This window comes from Moschus berezovskii, chromosome 3 (genome assembly GCF_049115385.1).
Source record: "Moschus berezovskii isolate FMDL1 chromosome 3, NW_MosBer_1.0, whole genome shotgun sequence".
Taxonomy (NCBI): Eukaryota; Metazoa; Chordata; class Mammalia; order Artiodactyla; family Moschidae; genus Moschus; species Moschus berezovskii.
In genome coordinates, this window is record NC_142462.1 from 187,077 (window position 1) to 206,136 (window position 19,060).

At 44.0% G+C, this 19,060-nt stretch overlaps 1 protein-coding gene across 1 annotated transcript in view; it reads right to left on the reverse strand.

Annotated features, from left to right (window-relative positions):
* Nucleotides 1-1,369: 1,369 nt before the first annotated feature.
* LOC148778268 (NBPF family member NBPF4-like) overlaps nt 1,370-19,060 on the reverse strand; it is a 118,961-nt gene continuing 101,270 nt past the window's right edge. The window contains exons 19-24 of the mRNA XM_088832982.1: nt 17,913-18,088; nt 13,395-13,446; nt 12,423-12,589; nt 8,619-8,846; nt 6,459-6,637; nt 1,370-2,488 (exon numbers count right to left, since the gene is read on the reverse strand). Of these exons, the coding sequence (XP_088689108.1) occupies nt 6,468-6,637; nt 8,619-8,846; nt 12,423-12,589; nt 13,395-13,446; nt 17,913-18,088 (793 nt within the window). The 3' untranslated portion in view covers nt 1,370-2,488; nt 6,459-6,467. The remainder of the gene's footprint in view (nt 2,489-6,458; nt 6,638-8,618; nt 8,847-12,422; nt 12,590-13,394; nt 13,447-17,912; nt 18,089-19,060) is intronic.

The following is a 19,060-nucleotide window of genomic DNA, read 5'->3' on the forward strand; positions in this document are numbered from 1 at the left end:
GATGCTTTTGAACTGTGGTGCTGGAGAAGACTCTTGAGAGTCCCTTGGACTGCAAGGAGATCCAACCAGTCCATTCTAAGGGAGATCAATCCTGGGAGTCAAACTTAAGGAGTTCTCAGTCCATCATGAGAAATCTTTAAAGACGAACTCTGCTCATCAAGAACTGACAGGAAACTATGAGTTATGTACATCTGGTCATCACTGAATATATGTGATTGTAGATTTAAACCACTGTGTCGTCGGCCCTGCTCTGGCAGCAGCCTAGGAACACCCTCAAACTTCTGCAGGGAGACTGCTAGTACTCCCAGAGTGGGACAGCCATCCTGTGCCAACAGGGGGTTGAACAGACCTAGTGGGCCCCTGCTCCAGCTCCTACCTCTACCCTACCAATGAGCACATTAACAAAAAAAAGGTAGGAAAAATATAGCATATAAAGGGTATACATTCGATTGGGTTGAAATAATACAATAAGGTAATAATACTATAGGTGAAGACAGAAGAAAAAGCAGAATAATGTCCTCCAGCATCACAGTAGTAAAAAGTTGAAGTTGATAGATAACATTTGAAACATATGCTTCAAATATTAGAAATGTGACAAAATACTAAAGGACTAACGTGTCAAAACTTTTAGTGCACTAACTAGCTATCCAGGCCTTCCAAAATACCCAGCAAAAGACACAGACACAAATATGCATACACAAAGAAAATAAACTAACAGAGAAAGAAACCCAGAAGATACAATCTACTACAAATGGGAAACATAGATGAAAAGATGTGAGAGGAGTTTAAGATACAAACTGAACAGGAGAAACAAAGGGGCTTCCCTGGTAGCTCCGCTGGTGAAGAATCTGCCTGCGATTCAGAAGACCCCGGATCGATTCCTGGTTTTGTAGGATTCCCTGGAGAAGGGATCCGATACCGATTCCAGTATTCTTGGGCTTCCCTGGTGGAATCCGCCTGCAATGGTGACACCTGGGATGGAAAGATCCCCTGAAGTAGAGCATGGCAACCCATTCCAGTATTCTTGCCTGGAGAATCCCCATGGACACAGGAGCCTGGTGGGCTGCAGTCCATGGGGTTGCAAAGAGTTGGACACAACTGGCAACTAAGCACAGCACGGCACATGAGAAACAAGAGTATTTATGTTATAAAAATCATGTTAATAATGGATTGTGGATGGGGGAGGGGTGGGAAGGAGATTCAAGAAGGAGGGGACATAGTTATACTTATGTTTGATTCCCACTGTGGTGTGGCAGAAACCAGCACTACATTGGAAAACAGTTATCCTCCAATTAAAAATAAATGCAAGAAAATCATGGATTATAACCCTGAATTTTAAAAAAGCTCAAGTCTGCAGTGAAACACAAAAACATTTTTAATTATATGTTAGGAGTAGGGATTGTCTTTTCCACAGTTCAAAGATGGCAATACCACAGATATGATAATTGACACGCATCAGGGATCAATAAAGGGTGGTAAAATTTTTACAGAAAGAGCACCATAGAATACAATATTGATACACCCTCAAATACCACTAATCAAATTACTCATTACACACACAAAAGCCTGTCTTTTCAAGAACAGATCTTATAAGCCTCTGCATAACAGTGTTCAATGCTGAAATAATAATAGTGGGGACAGGTGAAGTGGACACTCTTAGCCTCCAAACAGGCTGCACTCAGAAACACACAGCATGCACTAGACGGTGTTCTTGGCAAAAAGGGTTCACTGGAATTTAATCATGAGGCAGTGATCAGACAGCTGCAAAATGGAGACCTTTCAGTAGACAACTGACCTGTCCTCTGCAAAGAAGTCAATGTCACGACCGTCAAAGACAACTACAAGAAGGTGAAGAGATGTTTGAGGTTCCGAAGGACTAAAGAGATAAAGCAACACGATCTTTTTAGTCCTTTGGGACCTAAAACATCTCTTCTCCTTTTTGTTGTCTTTTTGGTGCAAACATCGACCGTTTGAAGAAAGACAGGCCAGTTGTCTAGTTCAAAGGTCTATATTCTGTAGTTATCTGATATCTACCTCAATATTAAACACAGGATAAACACTTTCAGCAAGAACAATGCGCAGTAAATGCTGTCTGCTTTGAGCACAGTCCATCTGGTGGCAAAGAATGACCGGGTTGATATGTTGTCTTCTTCCAATTGTTTCCATGCTGGTGTGTGGAGGACGACTATTTAGAGGATCAGTATTAAGGTCTTTCCAAACTGTGTGTCCATCAAAGCATTGATCACCTTACTGAGGATTACATTCGGAGGCCGAGGACTGGGATTACTCGCATCAATTCTGTCCCTTGGAGTGTGGACAGTGGTTGTTGGTTGGGATGTTCATTCTCAGGAAAGGATCCCTCCAGTGTTGCTGAGGTTGAAATCGAGTTGCTGTTGTAGATTCTTTTTCATCAAATGGAAAAGGTAATTTTATAGTGTGGTTTCTCAAATCGACAATATCTTTTCTTAGTTCCTAAAGTAATTGATATCTGTGAAAGAGAGAGAGAGAAGAAACGTGAGTCTTCGTTAGGCCCTGCTGAGCCTGAAGGGATGGCCACATGGTGACTGGGGCCAGGGGCAGACAGAGCTCCTGTTGACAGGACGAGCTGAAGGGAGAGCCACAGGCTGGCTGGAGAGGAAAGTGAGATCCATGCTTGAGAAGGAATACCTCCTTAAACTTTCATCTAGCCTGTGGTGCAGCATCTCAGGAACCCTGTCCTCACCCCACCTGTGCTTGGTGATATCTCAGCTCAGAGCTGCTTCAGAGTCTTAACTGGATCCCCACCACTCAATCCTCAACAGTCACTGGACTCTTGAATCCCCTTCATCTGTATGCTTTCCCACACGTTCAGGGATGGACGTGCTGAGCATCCCTCATACACAGTTAGAAACAGACAGCTATGGGAGCAGAGGATCCTCAATTGAGAAAGACACCCTCTTCTACCTCTTCATCCCTGCCTTCTCAGGAGAAGCAGGGTCCTGGAGAGTCCTGGATGTGAGCACCAATAAGGGACCTCAGAATGGATCCAAGTCTACTTCCATAATTTACAGAGGAGGAGCTGTGTTTTCAAAGGTCTAAGGACTATCCAAAACCACATGACTTGTTACTGAGAGCCCAAGCCACAGGCCCTTCCTATATATTTGCGGGAAGGGAGAGGAGGAGAGGAAAGCTCCAATCTGGAGGAGTCAACAGTTAATAGAGGCTGTTTGGTCATCCTCCTGAACAGGAAATAAGGCGTTCCAGGGAAATCCTGCTCCAAAGAGACTGAGGGATGAATGGAAAGAGGGGAAACTCAAAATAAAATTCGGAAAAAGAGAGCAGGGAGTGTAACTTTGTCTCAAGCCATTTGCATCCCCAAAATGTTATGAAGGTTATTCCATGCAAAATCTACTTTAAGGCATTTCTAGGAATATCGTTGACGTCTCAACAAATAAAACTCTGAAGTGAAAGAGCATTCAGTTTAGTTATACTAAAATCTCATCACCTTTTTCTCAAACTTTTCTCAAAGAAAGATTCTCTACTAGTATTTTAAGCTACTGGATAGAAAAAAATCCACAAGAACATCTACTTCTGCTTTCTTGACTAGGCCAAAGCCTTTGACTGTGTGGACCACAACAAACTATGGAAAATTCTTAAAGAGATGGAAATAACAGACCACCTTTCCTGCCTCATGAAAAACCTGTATGCAGATCAAGAAGCAGCGTTAGAACCGGATATGGAACACGGTCTAGTTCCAAATTGAGAAAGGAGTATGTCAAGGCTTTATATTGTCACCTTGATCCTTTAACTTTTATCCACAGTACATGATGCGAAATGCTGGGCTGGATGAAGCACAGCTGGAATCAAGATTGCCAAGAGAAATATCAATAAGCTGAGATATGCAGATAACACCACCCTTATAGCAGAAAGTGAAGAGGAAATAATGAGCCTCTTGATGAAAGTGAAGGAAGACGGAAAAAGGTAGCTTAAAACTAGGCATTCAAAAGAACGAAGATCACGGCATCCGGTCCCATCACTTCATGGCAAATAGATGGGGAAACAGTGGCTGACTTAATTTTTCTGGGCTCCAAAATCACTGCAGATGGTGACAGGAGCCATGAAATTAAAAGACACTTACTCCTTGGAAGAAAAGTTATGATAAACTGAGACAGCATATTAAAAAGCAGAGACGTGACTTGTCAAAAAAGGCCCATCTAGTCAGTTTCCAATAGTCATGTATGGATGTGAGAGTTCGACCATAAAGAAAGCCGAGTGCCAAAGAATTGATGCTTTTGGACTGTGGGATTGGAGAAGACTCTTGAGTCCCTTGGGATGCAAGGAGATCCAACCAGTCCATCCGAAAGGAAATCAGTCCTGAATTTTCACTGGAAGGACTGATACTGAAGCTGAAACTCCAATACTTTGGCCACCTGATGTGAAGAACTGACTCCTTAGCAAAGACCTTGATGCTGGGAAAGATTGAGGGCAGGAGGAGAAGGGGACAAAAGAGGATGAGATGGTTGGATGGCATCACCGACTCGATGGACATAAATGAGAGCAAGCTCTGGGAGTTGGTGATGAACAGAGAAGCCCGGCGTGCTGCAGTCCATGGGGTCGCAAAGTTTGGACACAACCGAGCAACTTAACTGAACTGATAGAAGGGTATGTAAAAGGACAAATATAGCAGGATAAGGCCTAACATTCATTATGGGGTTTTGGCATAAAGACTATATTCGATGAAAAAAAATTTGTTGCATCTGCTGTCCTGAGCCAGTTAGTAGGCTGTGAACATGTTTAGTGAATAGCTAACTGTTTGGGTGAACTCCGGGAGTTGGTGATGGACAGGGAGGCCTGGCGTGCTGTGATTCATGGGGTCACGGACAGTCGGACACAACTGAGCGACTGAACTGAACTGCAAGTTGAATTTTAACAGTAGAAAAGGTAATACTGAATTTTATTCTTGTGGCAATGGGAGGGTCGATTTTATACTTTGGGGTCTATGTAATTTTCTTTGTTTTATTGTATCTTGTACTATGAAAATTGTGAGACACTGAATCCAGAGTGATTATGTATCTAACTTAGCTATCTACGTCTCTTTTTTCTTCTCTTTCCTCTTTGCCAGGCTGTACAAAATATTTCTGTTGAGAGAAGAATGCAAATTCCCTTAATTGTTGATATTCAGCTTTTTTAGGAAGCAGCCACTCATAGGCCACACCATATTGGTTGCTTATATCCTATCAGATCCACAGTCCTTCTAATCCTTGATGCATATTAGCAGAGCTTTGAAAGATACTGATATCCAAACCTCATCCCAGAACTTTAAAATCAGAATTTCCTTGGATTGGGATAAGGCATCCATGTCACCTCAAAACTCAACCCGTGTTCATTTTACAGTAGCACCATTTAGAACTACTCACCAGGCCTGCACTATTTCACATCTCTCTTTTTATTTTCTCCTTCTAGTCCAATATGGACTTTTCTCCACTGGCCCCAAAGATCTTTTGGTCTTTCTCTGTTACTCTCCTATGAATAATTGGCCTTCTCAATTGGATTGTCTGAAGCAATGATTACCTTGTATTCTTGTGTATCTCCCTGGGTCTTCATAAATGTGGCCCAAAGTTAATCCAGTCCAATGCTGTCCTACATGCCCTGGCCTCGGATTTCAACTCAGTTCATTTTTCTGGGCTTTTACTAATATGGGGAAGGAATAATGTGAGTAAAACTGGAGAGGTCTGAATGCCTGTCCATCTCATGCTCTCTGTATTTTGAAATCCTGGCTTCTGTATCTCCTTTTCCCCAATGTCCCTTTAGGGAGCCATTTACTGTCCTCCACCTAATGCCTGCTCCAGTGAGTTCCTGGAAGCCCCCTGCACATTAGCAAAGTTCTGCCTATCAGAGGCTGAGGGGAATCATGACTCGGGCCAGTCCAGACTCCCACCTATGACCCGGGTTCTTATTTTATTTTCGTCATCAAGGCTTTTCCCTTCAGTCTGGGATTTCTTATTCGGGTGGATAAGCTGAGGGGTAAGGGCTGTCCTAGGTTCATTTCTCCAGAAGCCAACTCACGTGCCAGTGATTCCTTAAGACGTGATCCTGAAAGAAAGAGGCAGTGGACTTGGAGGCAGGGGCAGGGAAAGTAAGGGGAAGAAGCCAAAAATGTGTGTGACTTAAGGCCAGTGTTTTCAGTGGCCTAAATGCTGCTATTCTGATGAGGAGGACCATGGATCTGGGCTTCCTGTGGCTAATAGGAAAGGTCAGAGGGCATATGAGGACGGTAGCAGTGGGAAAACATAGTGGTCAGAGCCTAAACAGGAGACTGAGACGGAGGGCACTGCAGGGTGGCCGCCCCCACGGAAAAGAGAGGAAAGACCACGCAGAGGCAGTGTCAGCTGCTGAGTGAGCACATGAGGAAGAGAAACGTTAGTGGGGGATTCAGCCACAGCAGACAAAGAGCACAAGGAAGGAGCGCACGGGGTTACCTCCGGACCCTAAGCCTGAAGGCCCGGGAATCTGCACGCTAGTCTCCACTTGCCAAACAGCAGTTTTCTTCTGGTAATCTTCTGTTTCAGAACACTTAAGCCTTTAATCTTGTTACAGACTGTGGAGCCCTCACCTTCCAGCTTGGGAGGGTTCTTCACTCTGATGGAAGCATCCAGCTCTGAAGATAAAACCACAGCCAACAGGATCCATTGTTATTCATGATTTACAAAGACTCACTCCTTCACCCAAGAAGGACATCAGGTACAGAAAGTGTCCAGGAACAAGAAAGGCCATCTGAAAGCCCATGGGTAGGTGAAGACAATGGAGATACTTTTATATTTTCTTTTTGGCTGATCTTCCTTATACTTCCCAGTATTGTTAAGTGTGCCACAGGGCCATAAATTAGCAAGAAAAATAAAATGGATGACAACAAAAAATTCCTAGGTGGAAAAGACAAAGGCAAGAAACTCCTACCGGATGCAGTTTGTACTGTTGGGAGGGAAGAGATGAAGCAAAGTCAAAGCTGAAGGAAAACCTCATGAGAGAAAAGAAATAGGGCAGTCTAAATTGGAAAACTTTTAAATGTGCATCAATATGCACTTCATATGTATGTAAACAGGCTACTTATGATATTTATACATACTTTAAATAAGGCATAGACGATATGATAAAAATGGGAGAAACCTCACAAGTGACTGTGTTTGTGATGGAATAAATGAATGAAGGATTTGAGCTATTGAATGGATCATTCTATTGGCTTCCTGATGAGTTGAATTTGGACAAGAAAATAGAAAAATAAGAAGAATGAGAAGAAGCTCGTTTGGTGACAGGAACTAGGAGATACGGGGTGGGGGCCGGGGAGAGTCACAGTGTGACGGGGTGTGAACGTAAAGGGCATTAAAACTACCCTTTGCTGCAAAATCTGCTGTGAGGCCTGGATTTATGTTCAGGTCTCCATGGAAGGTGAGCAGGAAACAGAGTCACTGAGCCAGTGGAGTTCAGTCTTGGCTGAGAATGTGGGAGGCCGAGCACAAGAAAAGGAGAGACAAGAGGGAAGAGAAGACAATAAACACAAGACCTGGTGGCTCTTGTCCCGCTCCGCATCCCTGCCCTCCCTGAGCACTTTCCATGAGACTCTCCACGCTGCCACAGGGGCTCCTTCTCATCTCAGCACCACCTGAGGACCTGGGTCTCTCCTCATTCCTCAGATGAGGCCACAGCCTGAGGGAAGAGCGCCAGGCAGCGCCAGGCTCCAGTGGAGGATGTGGAGAGCAAAGGAGGGAAGGCTGAACACGTCCCAGGTGAAATGGATGTGAGGGTCTGAAGCTCTTTTAAGGAAATTTGAGCAGAGGTGGACTCGGAGGAGATGAAAACTAGGAGACGGACATGGAGATGAGTGGAGAGAATGAATTAAACGGAGGGTCATGAAAGAGACTGGCGGGTGCACTTCAAGAAAGAGGGCAGCGCATTCTTTTAAAATGAGGGGAAACTGAGGAAAGGAAACTGGATGTGAAAAGCAAACATGGGACTGAGTTGCAGGGCCAGTGTTGACGCTCCTATTGGATGTTGCTGATACCCGCTAACTGAGAGCACCCAACGGGAGTAAATTGCCTTGATGACAGACGGTGAAAGGAGAGGAAAATACTGGCCAAGCTACTCTCTGAGGAAGCAGGGGAAGATGGGGTCCAGAGAAAGTGGAGACCGTAGAGCTTATGCTGCCGTAGAGGAAACAACCATTGTGCAATCATTTGGTAAGTGTTAAAGCACCAGAAAGACACAATGCTTAGATATTATATATTCATAGTGGGGATCAAACAAATTTTAGTGAATCAGATGCCCTGGACATTATATTGTTTAAGATTCCCACCAATATGCAAAGGAGATAGAATTTTCCAAGAGTTCAGATGAGGCACGAGAGAGGCAAATACCTAGGAAGATAAATAACTCGGCTCAGGTAAACAGGCAGGAATTTGCAGAACCAGGGCCTGAGGCTGAGCTGTCCTCAGTCCCAGGCTCTTGATCACCTCACTCTGTCAGAGTGTCACCGGTTTCAACTGGGCTGACCGCGGGCGTGCGAAAGGCACTCTGCCTCTTCCACCCACAGCTTTGTGATGACCAACACATGGACCAGAGCTTTCTAATCCCCTTTTCTTTCTTACCTAGAAAGAGTGGTCCTTGGTTTCCAGAACCAGGGTTGGAGGTAAAGCCCCAGTTGGTGGAGGAAAGACCCAGCATGGCTTTGCTGTCACCACAGTCGAAATGCTGGTCCAGCTGCCACTGCAGACAATCGGTCACGTGGGTGCTTTTCTGAAGCTGTGCCTGAGAAGTTGGCACCTCTGACCCTGGGAAACGCACAGGTCCCTGGTGACAGTCCTCCCAGGTGTCACCTGAAAGTAAAGAGGGCTCAGTGGGACTAATGGAAGCTTTTTCTTGCTAAGCCCTCCCAGACACCCATTTCTGCTGTCCTAGCCCAAGAGTGAAACCAACCGATAACCCAGACAGCAAAGGCAGAGATCATTGTGAAGATGTCATATTTATGGCTGTGACTGGGGCGCTGAGAAGGCAGGTGCTGGGCTGCAATTTCTTGAAATGAGAGATCACCCACTTGAGGCTAGAGGGTTTGGGTGACACAGGAGGTCAAGCCTCTTATTCTGTTCTTAGCCTTAGTCTTGTAGCCTAGAGAGAAGGTTCTCGACAAGCCTCTAGGCATGGGGGAGAAAGAGTTGTTGATATCTACCCACAGGAATAAAAGAACAGGGAGAGGTATATGGCCTGAAGGCTTCAGGTAACACCAGAATTTGAGCTGAGAAAATACAGTACATTCCAGACCCTTCTGAACTTCCTTGCTTGAAATTTTCTCTACCCTTCCACTCACCCATACATGTATATATAGAATAAAATCTATCCCCACATGGGGCAGAGTGGGGATGGATGGTATAGCAGCTAGAACGAGTGGAGGAGAGGGCTGAGACCCCGTTGGAAACACCTTTGTGTCTCTTTAGAGAGATAATGTATGTACACTCCTTCAATACGCGTGTCCCCTCCACTGGTGCTTGGACAGTGCTCCTAATGAAATCTGCTCATATGTCTCCTGTGAAATGAGTACATATCCTCGGAACGTGGGCTAACCAAAGACATGAAGTACCCTCCTCTGGTCCAGGCCAGGCTCATGTGAGGTCACAGCCGCCAGGGCCTGCTCTCCTCTCACCTCCCTCTTGTGCAACCGCACCCTCACAAGGTTTGTTTCTTTAACTGTCTCTCATGTGTCTGTCATCTCTTCGTCTTCCAGAGAGCATCTGTGTCTGACTCTCATCAAAGATTCATCCAACCTCCTTCTAACTGCTTTCTCTGATTCAGTCCTCTCCACACTCTCAAAGGTCCCCTGTCTTATCACCCCAATCCTGTTTCATCACATGCTCCTCAGTTTATGGAAATTCATCCTCCCTTCCCTGCTACACAAATCTGCCTCCTCACTCGCCTTTCCAGTGCTCCTGTCTCTAGTCCCTCTTTCTTCTGCATGTCACTTCCCACAGCTCCCTCTGCAAATCCTCCTAGGACTCAGGCTGGCCCCTTTCTGACCCCAGCCCTGTACCAGGAGCCTCTGTGAGCTTCCAGGGCTTTTGCCAAAAGCACTTCTCTCAGTCTGGTGTACCCTTCATATTTCCACCAAGTGAAGTTCATTAATCGTTAATCATCATATTTTAGGACACTTAATCAGATTTGATGATAATTCACATTGGGCTGAAGGGAAAATCCCTGTACAATATTTGGTGGTTGAAAGAACTCTCAAAACTATGTATCCCCTTATTCTCCAATGTTATTTTGAATCAATGTCTAGGATTGTTTTTAATTATCATTGTGAAATTTCATCATCTAATTTTATTTGTCTTTTCTTGAGAATGGGTTTTATTAAACCAATGCTTTGAATATTCTTTGCAGTGACAGAATATAAAATAACCAAACATTGTATCAAACATCAACAACACTGCCCAATATTGTTAGTGTGGGGAAAAGCCTCCAGTGGAAGATCAAGTTGTAATTTAAAAATCAAGTGTTTGGTTTCTGCAGGGTTTCTCCTTGTACAGAGAGGATGGGGTAGACCTGACTACCTGTACCCAGATGGCTGCATAACAGCTATCCACACTGACCTCAGGTTATCATGAGAATCAGGACACAGGATGGACCCCTGTAGAGTTTAGATATTCTATTCATTCATCTCAATCCATCTGTGGGGATTTGGCCTTTCCTGGCCCATTGTGAACAATGGACTCCCATGACTGGGCCAAATCACACACTCAAACCATCTCAGAAACATATCTGAGACACATGGCTGAGCCTCACTCATCCTCTTCACAGGAACCCACACCCGGCTGTCAGTGTTTCTGAGAAAGAGCTCCACAGTGTTAATGGCTTCAGCACAGCGAAATTCAAGGTCTACCTGGACCTGTCGTGATAGCAGGTGACCTGAGGGCAGGAGATGGGGAGAGGCGTGAACTCTCATCCTGGCTGATTCTCCAGAGAGAGCCCCTGGCTGGAGGAGCCGCTGGCTCTGCTCTTGGGACAGAGTGCACAGAGGCATCTGGAGCTGGCAGATCTGAGTGAGGGACCACACGGGTGGTCCGCAGCCCTCTGGTAACTTTCTGCTGAAGATGAAGATAGTTGCAAAACATTTGGTTCAGGGCAAAGAGGAAAAGGTGGGCAACGTCTTCTCTCAGTCACTGATGCTCCGACTGCTGAGAGGAGAGGCCACAGCCTGAGCCAGGAGTCAGGCCCAGGAGAGGCCAGTGTCCCACCTGCCAGTGACCAAGAGTCTGGGGCAAGTGAAGGGACCCACTGAGCCTCAGTGCCCTGGGCTCCACTGTGAGACACCACACTACCTGAGAGGGCGTCTGGAGGGCTGAAGGGCTTACAGTGCACTTGGAGCTCGCCTAGGAAACAGCACGGCACACAAACAGGTGTTCCCTTCCAGGTTTGTGAGCTACTGTGATCCTCAGAAAGCCTTTGCTTCTCTGATCCTCAGGGAAGAATGGGAAATAAAGAAACTGCTTCCAATGTGAAAAGGCAGCAGCTGACGGACGGACAACATTTATATGCCCAATATCATTTTAAAAGAAGTTAGATACAGTCTGATACATAATGGAATTTCTTCTGGTTTATCAAGATGATCTTATGAATCAAACTCCTAACAATAAAATGCTTCTGCTAAAGAAAAACTCAAGAAAAAATAGCCCAAGAAGGATTTCATACTGAGTTTTAATCTCCACACCCTATGAACTGCTACCCAAGAGGACCTGGCTCATAAATTAGGTCCATACCACTATCAGATACACAGGTTATCGATAGTTTCCATGAGATTATACCACTGAGATTGCATAAAACATTGAAACTATAACCCACACATGGAAGACTCCTTGTTGCTGCACAAAGGATGAGACACAAGGGTGTTTCTAGACGATGGAAAAACAGAGACTGCTATTTGGCTTCATGGAAATTACAGGGCATAGGCAGATTTTATGTTCAGGATCTAGTATCTAAATGCTTCAGAGGGAGGTAGGCAGCCCACGGGCAAGAGGCCGGAGCTGGGGAACAATATAACATGCATTACAAATATGGAGCAGACTGCAATCATGAATGCAACGCCACAGAGCTTGCCAGAAACTACTCAAGAAACAAAATTAGCAACAAAATTTCACGAATATAAGGATTCTTCTCTTGATAAAAAGAGCTCTGTTATACAATTTCCTGCAGGTGAGACAGTGGTAGCTGAGATTCTGCCCTTATCCCTCCCCTGTCCCTCTCTGGTCTGATTTGACACCACAAGCCTGTGCTGATGAGATGAGTTCAGGTGACAGAGGGCAGCCAGGAGCAAGAAGAATGCAGAGGCTCGTGATGCCTTCTAAAAATTAAAACTGAGAACATAGTTCTAATCAACCTGAGCCTAGGTCCTGTCTGGTAGTACTCACCGTTTACATTGAGATTCAAGAAAACTTCTCCACTCTCTGTTGGGAAGGAGGCACTTCTATAAGGATGACAGGAGCCTGCCAGATGATGGCCAGTAGAAGCAGCCAGATAACATTCATCCAGTGAGTCCGGCTGGACTTCAATCTCTTCTCCCACCAGCTGCTCCACGCTGAGATTTGTGGGGTTGGGAGGGCAGATGGTTAAACAAGAGGGATCAGTCAACCTGGAGCCATAGCTGGTTTTGATGGGAGGGGTAAGGGACAAGTTGCAAAAAACAAATGGGGAGTCCCCTTAAAGGGATGTATAAAAATACCCCCCGGCCACAACCCAATCTGGGGCCTGAAGTCACTTGCAAAGGGAAAGGGAGAGCGAGTGAGGGAGAGTGAGCATCAGATGCTCTGAGCACAGAGAAGAAATGAGTTCAAGAGGAAGGAGATGGGCCACCCCAGGACACATAGTCATGTCACACACGTCCTCAGAACATCAGGGTAATTTCAAATACAGCATACAGTTCTTTTTTTTTTTTGAAATTTACATGCTTCATCCAAATGAACACCAACTCTGGCAGCATAAGGGACTCCTAGACACCTTGTGTCTGCAAGACCAAGTTTTCTAATACTGCGATATGACATGAGTTTTTTTTCCTAGGTAATTTCCTTGCCATGAAATACCTGCCAAGGTCGTAACCCAGAGTGACAGAGGCAGATAAGTACTGCATGCAGGTTTTAATAAAAAGCAGAAAACAGAGGAGTACAAGAAATCCTGTGGCTGATCAGTAGCCCTGCTTCAACTGACTGCAAGTTACTCTAACTGAGAGGGACTCATAAAGGGTGAAAACAGACAGCCTTGGTACAGGGACAATTTGTGGTTGTCTGAATGGAAGAAACAGGCATGTTCAGCACTTTCCGATTCCCCTGCATGTGAGATGACCAGAGGTCACCACTGATGTCAGACCCATGTTTCTCCATACTTACCTAGAAGAGATGATGTCTTGATCTTCCTCGTCCTCAAGATCAGCAAGATTTTCTATGGATAAATTCAGACAAGTCAAACACTTAGCAGATCTCACTGTGTAGATTAATAATCCAGGGTCCAATACTGCCACGGGGACAACAATATCGGCAGTGAGATGATAGGCTATTTAAGAAGGATATTCCAGAAGCCTCAAGTTGGGTCTCTCCGATTCTCCTTGGTTTGCTTTCCTGAGCCATCAGGCAAGATCTCCCTGCCCTGGTAGATCCTCACCACAGTATTCTCTTCCAAGTCTGAGTAAAAAGGTAAAGATTCATCTTCCCCACAGAGTCTGGGGATAGCCCAACTGCATTCTAGCAGAATACTCTAATACTCAGGCTTTTCTCACCATATGCTGACTGCTTTATCAGAATGATGAGTGGAATGAACAAAACCTCGAATCACATGAATCCTAGTTGTTCCACGGAAACTTCAGTCATTCATCGGGTGGGAAAATGCCAGGTTTCTGCTTTGCTTCATGGAAACATACAAGCAAGGTGATGGGAGGGGTCTTTGCATCCTGGTGTCCAAATGATTGGTTTGCGAAGAGAGCAGTTTAGACGAGATAAACACTGGGGATGACAGCAGTGACACCAGGAAAGTAACAAATAGTTAAGGCTGTTAGCACCTCTGGAAAGGCACAGAAATTCAAGGGACACTTTGGGTATGAAAATGGGAGCAATGCAGGCAAGAAGAGACAGTTCATGGGAATCAGGAAAAAATACAGTCATCTCCGGACTCCGGCACACATACAAGTGAGTGAGTGTGTCACAGCAGCCTTGCGTCCATGATCGAACTTGGGGCCTGGCCCACAGGCTTCACCTGAATGAAGAAGACAGCACAGCTCCCAGACTCACCTGAGGTCTGTACTTAACACTCTACCACAATGGAGGCTGAACAACACGCTGCTGAATAATGAACAAATCATAGAAGAAATCAAAAGGGAAATCAAAATATGCATAGAAATGAATGAAAATGAAAACACAACAACCCAAAACCTCTGAGACACTGTAAAAGCAGTGCCAAGGGGGAAGTTCATAGCAATACAGGCACACATCAAGAAACAAGAAAAAAGTCAACTAAATAACCTAACTCTACATCTAAAGCAACTAGAAAATGAAGAAATGAAGTACCCCAGGGTCAGTAGAAGGAAAGAAATTGTAAAAATTAGGGCAGAGATAAATGCAAAAGAAACAAAAGAGACCATAGCAAAAATCAACAAAGCCAAAAGCTGGTTCTTTGAGAAGGTAAATAAAATTGACAAACCACTAGCCAGACTTATCAAGAAACAAAGGGAGAAGAACCAAATCAATAAAATTAGAAATGAAAATGGAGAGATCACAACTGACAACACAGAAATACAAAGGATTATTAGAGAATACTATCAGCAATTATATGGCAATAAAATGAATAATCTGGAAGAAATGGACAAATTCCTAGAAAAGTACAACTTTCCAAAACTGAACCAGGAAGAAATAGAAAATCTGAATAGACCCATCACAAGCACGGAACTAGAGGCTGTAATCAGGAATCTTCCAGCAAACAAAAGCCTAGGTCCAGATGGCTTCACAGCCGAATTCTACCAAAAATTTAGAGAAGAGCTAACACCTATTCTACTCAAACTCTTCCAGAAAATTGCTGAGGAAGGGAAACTTCCAAACTCATTCTATGAGGCCACCATCACCCTAATCCCAAAACCTGGTAAAGACCCCACAAAAAAAGAAAACTACAGGCCAATACCACTGATGAACATAGATGCAAAAATCCTTAACAAAATTCTAGCAATTAGAATCCAACAACATATTAAGAAGATCATACATCATGACCAAGTGGGCTTTATCCCAGGAATGCAAGGATTCTTCCATATCCGCAAATCATTCAACGTAATACACCACATTAACAAACTGAAAAATAAAAATCATATGATTATCTCAATAGATGCAGAGAAAGCCTTCGACAAAATTCAACATCCATTTATGATAAAAACCCTCCAGAAAGTGGGAATAGAAGGGACATACCTCAACATAATAAAAGCTATATATGACAAACCCACAGCAAACATTATCCTCAATGGTGAAAAACTGAAAGCATTTCCCCTAAAGTCAGGAACAAGACAAGGGTGCCCACTCTCACCACTACTATTCAACATAGTTCTGGAAGTTTTGGCCACAGCAATCAGAGCAGAAAAAGACATAAAAGGAATACAAATTGGAAAAGAAGAAGTAAAGCTTTCACTGTTCGCTGATGACATGATCCTCTACACAGAAAACCCTAGAGACTCTGCCAGAAAACTACTAGAGCTAACCAATGATTACAGTAACGTTGCAGGATATAAAATCAACACACAGAAATCCCTTGCATTCCTATACACTAATAATGAGAAAAAAGAAAGAGAAATTAAGGAAACTATTCCATTCACCGTTGCAACGAAAAGAATTAAATACTTAGGAATATATCTACCTAAGGAAACAAAAGACTTGTACATACAAAACTATAAAACACTACTGAAAGCAATCAAAGAGGACACTAATAGATGGAGAAATATACCATGCTCATGGATTGGAAGAATAAATATTGTAAAAATGAGTATACTACCCAAAGTAATTTATACATTCAATGCAATCCCTATCAAGCTACCAACGATCTTTTTCACAGAACTAGAACAAATAATCTCACAATTTGTATGGAAATTCAAAAAAACCTCGAATAGCCAAAGCAATCTTGAGGAAGAAAAATGGAACTGGGGGAATTAACCTGCCGGACTTCAGGCTCTACTACAAAGCCACAGTCATCAAGACAGTATGGTACTGGCATAAAGACAGAAATATAGATCAATGGAACAAAATAGAAAGCCCAGAGATAAATCCATGCACCTATGGACACCTCATCTTTGACAAAGGAGGCAAGACTATAAAATGGAGAAAAGACAGTCTCTTTAACAAGTGGTGCTGGGAAAACTGGTCAGCCACTTCTAAAAGAATGAAACTAGAACACTTCCTAACACCATACACAAAAATAAACTCAAAATGGATTAGAGAGCTAAATGTAAGACCAGAAACTATAAAACTCCTAGAGGAGAACATAGGCAAAACACTCTGGCATAAATCACAGCAGGATCCTCCATGACCCACCTCCCAGAATATTGGAAATAAAAGCAAAAATAAACAAATGGGACCTAATTAAAATCAAAAGCTTCTGCACAGCAAAGGAAACTATAAGCAAGGTGAAAAGACAGCCTTCAGAATGGGAGAAAATAATAGCAAATGAAGCAACGGATAAAGGATTAATCTCCAAAATATACAAGCAGCTCCTGCAGCTCAATTCCAGAAAAATAAATGACCCAATCAAAAAATGGGCCAAAGAACTAAACAGACATTTCTCCAAAGAAGACATACAGATGGCTAACAAACACATGAAAAAATGCTCAATATCCCTCATAATCAGAGAGATGCAAATCAAAACCACAATGAGATACCATTTCACACCTGTCAGAATGGCTGCTATCCAAAAGTCTACATGCAATAAATGCTGGAGAGGATGTGGAGAGAAAGGAACCCTCTTATACTGTTGGTGGGAATGCAAACTAGTACAGCCACTATGAAGAACAGTGTGGAGATTCCTCAAAAAATTGGAAATAGAACTGCCATATGATCCAGCAATCGCACTCCTCGGCATACACACCGAGGAAACCAGAATTGAAAGAGACACATGTACTCCAATGTTCATTGCAGCACTGTTTATAATAGCCAGGACATGGAAGCAACCTAGATGTCCATCTGCAGACGAATGGATAAGAAAGCTTTGGTACATATACACAATGGAGTATTACTCAGCCATTAAAAAGAATACATTTGAATCAGTTCTAATGAGGTGGATGAACCTGGAGCCTATTATACAGAGTGAAGTAAGCCAGAAAGAAAAACACCAATACAGTATACTAACGCATATATATGGAATTTAGAAAGATGCAAACGATAACCCTGTATACGAGACAGCAAAAGAGACACAGATGTATAGAACAGTCTTTGGGACTCTGTGGGAGAGGGTGAGGGTGGGATGGTTTGGGAGAATGGCATTGAAACACGTATGTTGTCATATGTGAAACGAATCACTAGTTCAGGGTCGATGCATGTTATAGGATGCTCGGGGCTGGCATGCGGGGATGACGCAGACGGAGGATAAAGGGAGGAGGGAGGTGGGAGGGGGGTTCAGGAGGGGGAACTTATGTAAACCCGGGGCGAATTCATGTCAATGTAGGCAAAACCAACCAATATAATATTGTAAAATAATTTGCCTCCCATAAAAAATAAGTTAATTACAAAAAAAAAAAAAACAACTCTACCACAGAGTCTGATTCAAATCACCGTCTACAGAGCTTCCAACAGGGAGGACAAATCTCAGCATCCCAGAGGCGAGGAGTACAGAGCGTACAGAGTCTACCTGGGCGTCCAGGTGGAGTTCTATCACAAGAAAATACTCACTGGTTACATCCCGGGCATAAGAGACATCCACGCCCTCAAGTGAGAAGACAGCAGCGCTCCTATAAGGCCAGAAGGAGTCTGAGAGGCTAGGAAGGACCGAGTAAGTCAGAGCGTATTCATGCAGAGAGTCCCGTGGGACACCGTTCTCTCTCAGCTGTGGCAGCTGTCTGCTGAACCTGGTGGGGGAGGGAGGGCAGGCGATTAAGACAAGATGATGAGAAACTGTGCAGTCCTATCTGGTTCTGATGGAATGTTTGCGTGGTGAAGCACGCCGAGGGTCCGATCCATTAGAGAGAAAACTCTGTGTGTGAGACACAGTGAGGCTGACAGGGCAGAAGAAAGGAAGAACAGCAGGTGCTCAGTGCTCCGGCCAAATGACAGGCTGATGAACAGACTGAATTCCCTCTGATGGAGCAGTCCCGCCTCACACACAGGGACACAGAACAGTGGCTCTCACACTTCCATTCACATTGCATTGACACTACTGTGACACACAAGCCAGCACGCTAACACAAACAGAAAGCAGATACGCATCTCACTCTAAAACCACCCCTGCGGTAAAAACTGATGGAAAAAACCACTCTGACTTAGGTCCCCTGGCTCAACTGAGTTGGGTTTTAAACTTGACAAGTAAATAAGAAATGGGAAACAACAGAAGTACCACAGTGAAAGCAGAGAACGCTATGAGAAAGAATAATAGTGGTGGGCAAAACTGACAACACAGTATATTCAGCACTTCCTGTTTTTCCCTGGATCAGAGGTCTGCAGAGGTCATCACTGTGCAAAGAGCCCACAGATATTCAGAATTACCTCGAGGCAACCACCTCTGGTCCTTTCAGGTCATCGAGATCATTCCGGTTTTCTGTAAATAAATTAACAGGAGAGTTATATCAGACAAATTCCCTTCACTAGGTTTCCTTCTTGAGCTACTGGACAAATTTCCTTGATACGATATGTCATTCGCAGAGTATCCTGGTCCTGAGTCTGTGCAAATAGCTAAATGCATCCTTTTACTCACAGTTCCTGAGGAACAACTAAGCTACATCCTCAGCCTGCTATACTACTCCGGCTTTTTTCATCTGAAATGCTGTTGACTAATGGGATAAGTGATTACACACTGAGATTAAATGGGAGTGGAATCCACACAC